This window comes from Stomoxys calcitrans, chromosome 2, assembly GCF_963082655.1.
Source record: "Stomoxys calcitrans chromosome 2, idStoCalc2.1, whole genome shotgun sequence".
Lineage (NCBI taxonomy): Eukaryota > Metazoa > Arthropoda > Insecta > Diptera > Muscidae > Stomoxys > Stomoxys calcitrans.
The window spans coordinates 51,680,067-51,692,964 of record NC_081553.1 but is presented as its reverse complement, the minus strand read 5'-3'; the positions used below and the strand labels follow the sequence as shown (position 1 = coordinate 51,692,964).

The 12,898-nt window shown below is 41.6% G+C and overlaps 2 protein-coding genes across 2 annotated transcripts; both read left to right on the top strand.

Annotated features, from left to right (window-relative positions):
• Positions 1-420: 420 nt before the first annotated feature.
• LOC131995338 (activating signal cointegrator 1 complex subunit 2 homolog) lies at positions 421-10,411 on the top strand. Its single transcript, XM_059363966.1, has 2 exons — positions 421-439; positions 9,564-10,411. Exon 2 carries the CDS (start codon positions 9,570-9,572, stop codon positions 10,203-10,205), a length of 636 nt encoding a protein of 211 aa, XP_059219949.1. The 5' UTR covers positions 421-439; positions 9,564-9,569; the 3' UTR covers positions 10,206-10,411.
• LOC131994659 (uncharacterized) lies at positions 4,050-9,413 on the top strand. The gene is made up of 2 exons (XM_059361443.1): positions 4,050-7,372; positions 8,477-9,413. Exons 1-2 carry the CDS (start codon positions 4,050-4,052, stop codon positions 9,411-9,413), a joined length of 4,260 nt encoding a protein of 1,419 aa, XP_059217426.1.
• Positions 10,412-12,898: the final 2,487 nt, after the last annotated feature.

Sequence of the window (12,898 nt, the reverse complement as noted above, 5' to 3'; positions counted from 1 at the left end):
CTAGATTGTAAGACTATTGTGAATTGTTAGTTATAAGCCTTTTAGTACTGCAGCTCACTTGCCCTTTCTGTAATTTTTAAAACTCACTTCTTACACAACCGCAGCAAGGTGAGCATCCACACTTTTTTCTCCTCTCCTAATAACACCCTTACCTTTGTAATCTCGCAACCGAAACACTTACCATCTTTTTATTTCCACTTGTCTCTTTTGGGTTTATCTCCTCTTTTTCTAACTTATTATTCCTCTGTGCGTGAGGAATAATAAGCTTAGTAAACCGCCTAAATTACAGTCCACTCATCATCAGCCATCGAGGGAATTCCGATTGTGACGTCATCTCTCTCGATCACTCACCCCCGCTCCGTCTACATTGGAATCCCAGTCGTGTGCATGGTCCTTCGAAGCCGTCCACTGAGACAACCAGAGACAACCATCGATTGAGGTAAATCCCATCTACATTGACATACATACATAGTTGTGTGCCATCGTTTCGGTAAGTGAAACCACTTCAGTTGTTAAAAAAAAAGCTACATACATACACACTTATAAAGGGCTAAGTGACAGAAAAACAAAAAAGAGATAAAACTACACCGAAAAAGTGCAAAATCATAAGGAAACCCCATGGTGAAGTTATAAATTGCATGAACAAACGCATTTTTAAATGCGGTGTGGATATATGGGAAATACTGCGTAAAATCCCTTAAAAAAAAGAGATCAAAATTTGTTATTTCCCCGAGAATTGTCTGCCCGTCTCTATTTTCGCTTTAAAAAGAAAAAAAAGTGTGTATGTAAAAGCTTTGTGTATATGTATTTAAAGACTGAATCGTTAATTGTGAGAGGAAAGTGCGTGAAAAGTGCCAAAAAGTGTTGCTTTGTCGGTCCTCGTGTGTTGGACACGGTAAAAAGTGCATTGTAAGGGCAAGATTGTTTAAAATAACCTTTTTTACAAGGCTCTGAAAATTACGGTAAAATTTTATGTTATTTCTTCAATTTCTCCTTGTTTGCATAAATCCCGTTAAAATCAGGCAAAATATATTTTAAAGTCCATATAACGGATCAAAATCGCTGAAGACTGATACATAATTTGCTGCAAAAGTAATAAGGAAATTTTTAATACATAGTCCCCTTTATGTATAACACAAAGTTCAACGAACGTTTCGTGCAGTGTAATAAGGGAGATTGAAGTTGACTCTCTTTCTATCTCTGTGGATTTGTGCAGGAGAGAGAACGAAAAAGAGAACTGCAACTCAAAAGGTAAAAGCGAAGACCAAACGAATGAGGAGCAAAGGAAAGAAATAGACGGACAGACAGGCCAACACTTGGAAGAAGAAGAAGTTGGGTTTGATTTAAATTGATTTGGAACAATGTGGAAGTGTGCAGTGAGAATTTAAAAGAATTAGAAAATAGAAAAATTTTATGTGAGAATTTTTAAATAAATAGCAAAAGTGCAAACCCCAAAAAAAAAAAGTGCTATTAATTTTCACAATTTGCAAAAGAAATGGAAAAAGAATATAGAATTAAAAATATTTGTTGAAGGGAGAAATCGAGCTAAATTAACAAAAGAAAAGGGATAAAGCACATAAAGTTAAAAACCAACCTTCCATATAAAGTTAAAAACCAACGACACATACAAAAATTTAAAAAAAAGTGTAAAGTTCTATGGAAAATTTAATAAATATTGCACGGTTTAAAAAAAAAAAAAAAAGGAAAAATTGCACAGTTATTGAAATATTGCTTAGTTCTATAATTTATTGCACATATCCCATCTCTTATAAATGCTTAATGCATTCGAAGGGAATGCAGAGACTAAACCCTTTGTTATTTTGCTATTGTCAAAATATTGCACAATTCTGAAATCACAACGCTGAGTAAATTATTGCACACCCCCTTCTAGTGTACGCTCACTTCATACATGCCATAGGAATATATAATATTTAATCATTTGCACTTGGATTTGGTTGAAATTTTTAAAATATTGCACAGATATAAAAACACTTATTTTAAAAATATTGCACAAACCAGTTGTTGACCCACTCTTATACATACCTTTTGTCTTTGCATCCACCATTTGCGTAATTTGTTTTTTTTTTGGTTGTCAAAAGCATTAAAATATTAAAATATTGCACTCATACCTTATACTAGTTTTAAATCACGGCACTATTTTGGTTCATTGCACGCCTCCCTCATAATTTTCTACATTATTCATTATTATTATTATGCGAATTTTCATGATCCAGCAAACGTAAATAAAGAACAGAAGAAGTAAAAAAGTACCAACCAAGACATTTGTCAACAAGAGAAAGAATAAGGAAAAAGATCAAGAAAAAAAAAAAAAAAAAACAAACAAACCAAAAGGGCTGCTGCCTAAAAGCACTGGTTGGTACATACAAATAGAAATAAAGAAATACGCGCCAATTCTCTTCTCATATGATCACTTATATACGTATGAGTGTATGTTTATGCATCTGCCTACCCGCTCCCATTCTGTTCTGCCTACGCTGCGCTGCCTACTCGGTACTGCCAACTCCGTACGTATTGACTCTGTCGCTGAACAACAAGCAGAGCCCTCTCGTTTAGCCACCTGATACACACACGCACTTACATTAATGGTCATCATCCGCATGTTTGTTTTGCCCTAGTTGTTCCCATTGGAATATTTGTTTTTGAAGAGGAACAAAACAAACTACGTGTTATTAGGTGTTACCAGATTGTTTGTTTTGTATTGAATTGCGGGATTCGTAATTATTTTTCTCAATTTCCCCCGCTTAATTAAATCAATTAAAAAAGGTATTTGGAACAGGAAAACAAGAATTTCCTTGACGTTTGGCATCTTTGGAAGAGTTTGTTATTAGTTAATACACGATCATAATTATTTTTTTTTATTTTTGATTTGCGTATATAAATCATTAATCACTGAAGTAACAAGAATCTGTGTGCAGTATTTGGCAACAGTGCATGCGTACGGCACCGTATGAGTACATACCCTCACTCAGCAGGCATACACTTAGAGAAAAAAGCTCAATGAATAAAGCGGCAGTTTGACATTTTGATTCATATGCAATTTGAATTGAATGTCTTGGAATCGTCAATACACTAACAGAATTATACACACATATTTACTAACTCATAAATTTCGAACCATATACACATTTTACCTGTTTTTTCAGCCTTTCTGTGAACTTGTTTGACAAGTTAAAGAATTTCTATGAATTAAACAGAGATATTTGAAGAAATTTATCAAGCTTTGGAGAAGTATGTGTTTTTAGATTTTTGAGAAATTCACTTACACATATCAGCTGATAAGCCACTCTAGATAAATTTCAACAGATATCATCTGAACATTTGTCAATTATTGAATAATTGCTCGCAATTAGTACGCGGCAGTGTATAGTTGTGAGAAAAGGCGACAAGTTTTCTTTTGCCACACTCCTCTACAACAGAACCTTTTCCTTTTTGATTGTAATGCAATTCAAATTGACGGTTCTCTGTCTATTGAACTGCAGTTTATAAGTTTGGTGCAATTCAATTAAAATTGAATTTTCGGACACCACTTATCCCTCCGACTATGCTCATCACGGGAATTTCAGTCCCTCACGTCTAATGTTATGAATTATTTGGATTAGCTGTGAAATCTTGCCTTTGGTATTCTCGCCTTTAAATCTAAGACTGCTCTTTAGACGCCCGCAAAGATTCTGAGTTTTTAAAATTATATTTGGCATATTATGCAGAACCCGCTACTTTAATTATTCGGAATCTTATCACCTCTCTTACTAGCTGAACAATTTTGGTTATTCAACGAAGCTTTACGCTTGCACTCAACCCAATCGCAAATCAAAATTGTTTCTATCTCCCTGTGTTTCCAGAGGCAAATAGATTTCTCACGACAGTACACCAAATAATTCTTCTGCGCTACTTTCTTGGACAAGAGTTGAAATCTCTACTCGAAGTAATTCTTCTGCACTATTTTCCCAGACAGGAGTTGAAATCTCTTCACTCTTCGCTTATTTGCTCTATTTCTCATTGTTCACTCTATTGTACGGAATCAGTACAGAATGAACTTAGAGGAAGCCACCACGGACATGGCTTCTCTGCCTTCGGGATCTAATCCTTTATCGAATCCCACTTCCGCAATTAAGACTTCGTCGAATCAAGACAAGTTTCTCTTTGATTGCGACCATTTGATCAACTTTTGCACTCAATTTGAACAGAGTGACATTCAGGATCAAACTGATTCGGTATTGGAAGTAAAGTTAGAGGACCTCGAGAATCGGTGGCAACGACTTCAGGCTACCTATGAAGGTCTCATGCTAGCTCCAAGAAGTGTCAATACCAAGGACTACAGGGACAACGCTAGAGTTAATTTCAATGCCAGCTCCGAAGCCTATTACATGGCAAGGTCCCAAATCCTGGATATTCTGAGAATATCAGGAGGAAATGCTCGCCAGAACGCTAGGCACAGCCTTATTCCGGCTTATATTCCCCAGCCTTCGGTTGATCACTCCTCTCAAGAGGTGGCTGGCAGTTACATCAAAGTGCCTCCCTGTGATACAGAGGTATTTAAAGGGGGTTACGAGGAATGGCCATCATTCCGTGACATGTTCACGGCCGTTTACGTTAACCATCCAAAATTGACGAGAGCTCAGAAGTTATATCATCTGCGGAACAAGACTAGAGGTGCAGCTGGCGCCATAGTCAAGAGATTCACTCTATGCGATGAAAACTTCGAACTCGCTTGGAGTGCTCTAAAGGCTCGTTATGAGAACAAGCGGGTCTTAGTAGACAATCAATTAAAGGTTCTCTTCAACATTCCTATGGCATCTGTGGAGAATAGTGAAGCAATTCACAAAATTCAATCCACCGTGAATGATTGCCTGTGCACTCTCGAGACTCTTGACGTCAATGTAGAAAGCTGGGATCCCATACTCTTATACTTGGTTTCGACCAAGTTGCCAGATGAAACGCTGGCTCTGTGGGAGCAATCCCTCAAATCTCACCGCGATCTTCCTACCTGGAAACAGCTCGATGAATTCCTCATCAACAGGTACGAAATCGTGGAACGGCTCTCGAGCATAAAAGCCACAAAGACCAGAAGTTCGCTCCCGTCTCAAAGCAGTGGTAAGGTTCAAACTTATCACTCGCAAGAAAAGCTAAGCTCTTCTTGCCCCCTATGCAGTTCCGACCACACCATAAGAAGTTGTGGACAGTTTCGGAAATATACTGCGCAACAACGCATAGATTTTGCATACAAGCACAAGTTATGCATAAATTGCCTCTCCTCATCTCATCTCAAGACAAATTGCAAAAGTGTGAACACCTGTATAATTTGTCATAAGCCACACCACACTCTGCTTCATCTAAGAAGTAATCCAGAAGTGGAAACTGAAGATCAGGCAACCCATTCTAGTCGCGAGGATGACAAGGGTCAAATGAAATCGTCTGGCATGAATTCGAGAAACACGGGTCATAATGAGGCTCCCTCAACTTCAGGCGCAAGGCGCCCCTCTCACGTTCAGGCCAATTTCTCGTCCAACAACGAAATGATTTTGTTACGAACAGCTCTGGTTCGGATGGAACATCAAGGGGAGTTGTTTACGTTAAGAGCTCTTATTGATCCTGGTTCTCAACGAACCTTTATAACACAGCGAATTCAGAAGCGCTTACAAATTCCCACTTCTAAAGCGCATTTTGAGATTTTTGGTATTGGCGAACAGACTCAAACGTCAAATAAGGAATGCCAACTTGTCATTGTGGCGGAGAAATACGATGTTCGCTTCACAGTCTCGGCAATAGTATTGCCTAAAATGACAAAATGGCTTCCTTCCGTCTCATTCAAAATCTCAAATCCGTCCGAGTTGGAGGAGTTAGATCTGGCCGATCCAAACTTCAACAAATCCGCTCAAATTGACCTAATTTTAGGCAATGATTCTGAACGATTCATTAATATGGAAGGAATCAGGAGGAATATATGTGGCGATACCTCAGCATACAATACAGTTTTTGGCTGGGTATTGAGCGGTCCAATGCAAACTGAGAGAATTTTATCATTTTCCACGAACGTGGTGGAATCCGAGGATATAGAAATCAGCGAACTTCTGAGAAAATTCTGGGAGCAAGAAGAGGTACCCATGGCTCCTCCTCTTTGTGAAGATGATCAGTTTTGCGAAGAGTTCTACTCTAAAACTACCTCCAGGTCGCCGGACGGTAAATACGTCGTGAGACTGCCTTTCAAAGCAGAATTCTCCGACTCCCTCTCTCTTGGCTCATCTCGCTTTCTGGCTCTGGCTCAGTATAATCGGATGGAGACAAAGCTCTCTAATGATCCCGAGCTAAAAACCGAGTACAATTCGGTTTTAAACGAGTACATTTCTCTTGATCACGCTCAGGAGACCTCGTCTCAGGAAATCAACTGCGATGGACGATACAATTCATTTTATCTCCCACACCACGCAGTCGTCCGTCCAGAACACAAGTCCACGAAGGTGAGAGTTGTGTTCAACGCATCTCGTAGGAGCAAATCTGGTTATTCGCTGAATGATGTGCTCCGCACAGGACCTACACTGCAAACCGATTTAACGTCTGTGATCCTCAATTGGCGCCGATACCGATATGTGTTCGGTGGCGACATTCAGAAGATGTATAGGCAAATATGGCTACATCCGATCGACAGAGCATATCAACGCATACTTTTCAGACCGGATCCTAACGGACCGGTGAAGGATTTTGAACTAAAAACGGTTACCTTTGGTCTGAACTGCGCACCGTTTTTAGCAATTCGCACTCTATTGCAACTCGCCTCTGATTCCGAGGATGAGTTTCCGAATGTCGCAAAGACACTGAGGAAGGAGACTTATGTCGACGACATTCTGTCTGGTGGCTTCACTATAGAGGACACTATCCGCAAGCAAGAGGACTTGATATCAGTTCTGGGGCAAGCAGGGTTTCCTCTTGTGAAACTGACTGCAAACGACCCACAATTACTTGCCCGGCTTCCCAAAGAGAGTCTCTATGACTCTGACTTCTTGCGTTTCGATGAAGCGAGCACAACGAAAACCTTGGGTATCAAATGGAATGCGCTTACTGATTCTTTCAGTTACACCCTCGGCGCTCTTCCAACAGATCAGCCCATGAGCAAACGCAAGGTACTGTCTGCCGTTGCTCAGTTATTCGATCCTGCAGGATGGGTGGCTCCCATTGTAATCAGGTCGAAGATACTGATGCAGCAACTTTGGCTAGAAGGTTTGGATTGGGACGACGAACTCGGCTCAGAAACTCTAATGAAGTGGAATTCTCTGATATCCGACTTGAATCACATCGGATCAATCTCCATACCCAGATGGCTACAGTACTATCCGACTGATACAGTAGAGATTCACGGGTTCGCCGACGCGTCTCAGGCGGCGATCTGTGCATGCGTCTACATTAGGTGTCGGGCCTCAAAATCCGTTGTATCCTCGAATTTACTCGTTGCGAAGAGTAGAGTGGCTCCACTGAAGCCTGTATGCCTACCACGTTTGGAGCTCAATGGAGCCTTTCTCTTGGCAAAACTTGTCAACATTGTGCTATCCACTTTCGATCTGGACATTAGTGGCATAACTCTTTGGACGGACTCATCCATTGTCCTTGGATGGTTAACAAAACCACCATGGACATGGGAAACATACGTGGCCAATCGGACGTCCAAGATTCATGACCTTCTTCCAGGGGGGACATGGCGACATGTCCCTACTCACGACAATCCAGCCGACCTCGGCACAAGAGGTTGTAGGCCGCAAGACCTCACATGCAACTCATTGTGGTTTCATGGCCCAAATTGGCTGACGAACCCACCGTCAGAATGGCCAAACAGGAACCCTTTGGTATCCCCTGGAATGGGAAAGCGCATGAATATCCAGGTTATGCACGAGACAGTGGAAGACTCAGACATCCTGCTCAGATTCTCGTCATACCCCCGAGCACTTAGGGTAGTCTCCTATATATTCAGATTCTACTATAACTGCCTTGCTGAATCTAGAGGGACCACTAGTAACTCCTCTCCAATTCTTACCCAAGATGAGGTAAGAAACACGAAATTCCGTCTGATAATGTTGGCCCAGATGAAGTGGTACCCAGACGAATACAAGCAGGTTAGTAGTTCTGAAGAACTCTCCAACAAAAGCTCACTACAATGTCTGAACCCCTTCCTGGATCGGGACAAGGTCCTACGCGTTAATGGTCGACTCGCGGCTTGTTCTTTACCCTACAACGAGAGATTTCCTATCATACTTCCAGGGAACTCTCGGCTTTGCCACCTTTATTTGCTCCATTTGCACGAATTTCTCGCCCACGGTGAATGCATCCTAATGTGTCGTATGATTCAGACAGAATTTCACATCTCACGTCTCAGACCAAGGGTGAAGGGCATTATTCACAAGTGCAAAACGTGCATCATCTTCAAGAAGAAGCCTTGCTCCCAGATTATGGCTCCGCTCCCTCTTGACAGATGTACAATAACACCACCATTTCACGTGACGGGCATAGATTTCGCAGGGCCCTTTGATCTCAAAAGTTCAGCTCTTCGCAGAGCCCCTCTCTTAAAGGGTTATGTAAGCATTTTCGTGTGCTTCTCAACAAAGGCTGTGCATTTAGAGCCATGCTCCGAGCTCTCCACGGCGGCATTTGAAGCCGCCTTTTCTCGATTCGTTGGGAGGCGAGGCCTACCTCGTAAGGTAGTATCTGATAATGGCAGGAATTTCGTGGGTGCCAGTCGAAAGATGCTACGAGAGTTTAGGAGTTTCATTCAGGTTGCAGCAAGCGACATTGCTGAGAGGTACTCTACACAGGGCTTTGAGTGGCAGTTTATACCCCCTCATGCTCCACATATGGGTGGGCTTTGGGAATCGGCCGTGAAATGTTTTAAGCACCATTTCAGGAGAGTGGCTGGCGCTCATTTATTCACGTTCGAGCAATTTGCCACATTACTTGCTCGTATTGAAGGAGTTCTGAACTCTCGCCCCATCTCTGCCGTCTCTGAGGATCCGAATGATCTCACGGCGCTGACTCCCGGACATTTTTTGAAAGGCGCTCCGATAATGTCATTTCCCGAGCCTTTGGCTGGGGATATCTCCGTGGTAAATCGGTGGGTGAAGTTGAAGGCCATCCATCACCAGTTTGCTATACGATGGAAAGAGGAGTATCTGAGGACGCTGCAGAAGCGTTATAAATGGAAGACCACTTCTCCCAATGTGAAGGTCGGTGATCTTGTAGTCGTAATGGACGATCTACTACCGCCTAGTGACTGGCGACTGGGAAGAGTGTCTAAGACCTACAGCGGTTCCGATAGGAACACCAGAATTGCGGATGTGAAGATCGCATCCGGGGTCATTACTCGACCAATCGTTAAACTATGTCACTTACCCATACTTGATCAAACCCAATAGGGGAAATTATTACCGCATAAGTGTGTCTGCTTCTCCCCTCATTTCCATTTCCTTTACTTTTCATACCCGTTTATATACTCTATCTCACTCTCATTTGTTTTCTCATTTCTTGCTTACCTCAACAGTCAATAAACATCTGTCTACTTTCAGGTCAAAATGAGTGCCCAAAACCTCTACAAGTGCATGTTGTGCAAAAAACGCCATGCCCTCAGATACTGCCCAATTTTCATCCAGATGACGGTGGAGGACAGGAGGGTAGTAGTTCGACAGCACAACTACTGCCGAAATTGTCTGGCGAAAAGCCACACAATTGATGACTGCCAGTCGGCAGATACTTGTCGAAAATGTGGGTTTCGGCATCACACCATGCTGCACCCACGAAAACTCACCTTCAACTCCAGCAGCTCTACCATCACCACCAAATCGACCTCATCAAGACAACAACCCCAAAAGAAACCACCAACTTTAGCACGGCCTCGACGACAACAATCAACATCAACTCCGGCCCAACGCAAACAACCAGCTAAATCACGCCTTGGCCAACGTCAACACACAGCCTCAGCTGGTCAACAACAGCGACAACCCAAAAAACGCTACAGGTCTCAGAGTCAAAGAGGCCGCCTGCCACCAAAGCCAAGACCTCAGCAAAAGCCAAGACCTCAACAGAAGCCAAAGCCACAGAAAGCCAAAAAAGAACGCTCAGCAGCCCCTCAACCGAATTACTTGATACTGTCAGAGGCTATAAAGTCCTTGGCGACCGTACTTTGCGCTTCCTCATCAAATTTTGCGTAACCGCAAGGCCGGCGCCATGGACAAATTTGCATTTGTCCCTTAAAAATTAAGAACATATCGTAGAATAAGTTGTATGAATTATTGAATTGTATTGTGAATTGATATGAATTGTCTAGCGTATAAGAGATCCTTTTTTGCCATCCGTACTAGATTGTAAGACTATTGTGAATTGTTAGTTATAAGCCTTTTAGTACTGCAGCTCACTTGCCCTTTCTGTAATTTTTAAAACTCACTTCTTACACAACCGCAGCAAGGTGAGCATCCACACTTTTTTCTCCTCTCCTAATAACACCCTTACCTTTGTAATCTCGCAACCGAAACACTTACCATCTTTTTATTTCCACTTGTCTCTTTTGGGTTTATCTCCTCTTTTTCTAACTTATTATTCCTCTGTGCGTGAGGAATAATAAGCTTAGTAAACCGCCTAAATTACAGTCCACTCATCATCAGCCATCGAGGGAATTCCGATTGTGACGTCATCTCTCTCGATCACTCACCCCCGCTCCGTCTACATTGGAATCCCAGTCGTGTGCAGGGAGCTATATCTAAATCTGAACCGATTTTTATGAAATCTTGCACATATGTTAAGATCATCAACATACCAATCCGGGCCAAATTTTGTGCAGATCGGTTGAAATTTGTAGCTACTACGGCCATTTAAGTGCAAATCGGGCGATACATATATATGGGAGCTATATCTAAGTCTTAACCGATTTTGATGAAATTTTGCACATACATTATAATCAGTAACGAAACAGTCCATGGTAATTTTTGTGCAGATCGGTTGAAAATTGTAGCTATTACGGCGATTTAAGTGCAAATCGGGCGATACATATATATGGGAGCTATATCTAAATCTGAACCGATTTTTATGAAATCTTGCACATATGTTAAGATCAGCAACATACCAATCCGAGTCAAATTTTCTGCAGATCGCTTGAAATTTGTAGCTACTACGGCCATTTAAGTGCAAATCGGGCGATACATATCTATCGGACCTTTATCTAAATCTGAACCGATTTTTACCAAAATCAAAAGCGTCCGTCCTTGGGCCAAAAAAGTGATATGTGCAAAATTTCGCGTTGATTGGACAACAAATACGACTTGCACTTTGTTACAAGAATACATGGACTCACAGACGGACATGGCTCAATCGAATCAGAAAGTGATTCTGAGTCGATCGGTATACTTATCAATGGGTCTAGCTCTTCTCCTTCTTAGCGTTGCAAACAAATGCACACACTTAGATTACCCTGTACCACAGTGGTACAAGTGGGGTATAAAAATGCAGTCGTTTTAGCCGATGTGTGAGAGCTCGCATTGTCATGGTGAAGAGTGATACATCTCCGGCGGTTGGTTTTCCTGAATTCTTGGAAGACAATTGGCAAACAAGTGTTTGTGTACCACTCAGAATTGACAGTTCTGCGTTGTTCTAGTGTTACGATTGCGATTACGATTGTCTAGTTTTTACGAAAAAACAGGCCATTATTTCCTTGGTAGTGCTTCGTGCGCTAGCAACTTTTTTTGGATTTGGCTAATCTTGAAACACCCATATAGTCGACTGCTGTTTACTTTCGGGCTCATACGCGTAAATCCACGATTCAACGCCTGTCACAAAGTCAAAGACGTGTTTCGAAGCACCGCGATCGTATTTGTAGAGCATTTATTTCAACCAATCGAAACGAGCCTTTTTTGAGCTATTGACAAATTGTGTGGGATCCAACGCGAAAACATTTTTTGACCGTCTAATGTTAATGCAATATTGAATGTATGCTGGTTCCACTAATGCCTAAGGTTGTCTCAATCTCAGGATAGGTCACATGATGATCATGCAATATCAGTTGGCGCACAACATCAATGGTTTTTGGAAAAACAACTGATTTTTGACGACCTTCACGAAACTCGTCTTGGAGTGAACTGCGACCACGCTTGAATTCACCATACCATCAATATACACTGGTCCTTGATGGAGCTTCATCGCAGGAAATTTTATTAAGTGCATCGACGCACTGTTGTAGAGTTAATCCACGTCGAAAGTTGTAAAAAATAATCTCACGAAAATATTCGCGATTGTATTCCATTTTTTGGGCGAGTTGAATCTTTTAAGTTTCTGTAAACAACTCAAATTGCGCTCATATGTCAAAACGTTCTGAGTGCGTATAACTTAAAAAATGTTATTATCAAAATGCGTGCTCTGTTAAGAAAGTTAATCGCGCGCTTCTTCCATTGAGAGACGAAGCTCTTTTTTGGCTCAATGGGTACGTAAATAAGGAGAGTTGTCGATTTTGGATTGAACATCAGCCAGAAGCATTGCAAGAACTACCAATGCAACCAGAAAATCTCACAGTTTGGTGCGGTTTATGGGCTGGTGGCCTCATTGGACTGTACTTCTTCAAAGTTGAAGCGAATCATAATGTAACTGTGAATGGTGAGCTCTATCGTGAGATTGATAACCAACTTTTTTTTGCCCAAAATGCAAGAGCTTGACTTACAAGACATGTGGTTTCAACAAGGCGGTGCCACATGGCACACAGCACGCGTAACAATTCACTTATTGAGAGGCGAGTTTGGTGAGCATTTTATTTCACTTTCGGGACCAGTCAATTGACCGCCTAGATCGTGCGATTTAACGCCTTTAGACTATTTTTTGTGAGCCTATATTAAAGATTATCTCTATACATGCCCGTTTCAAT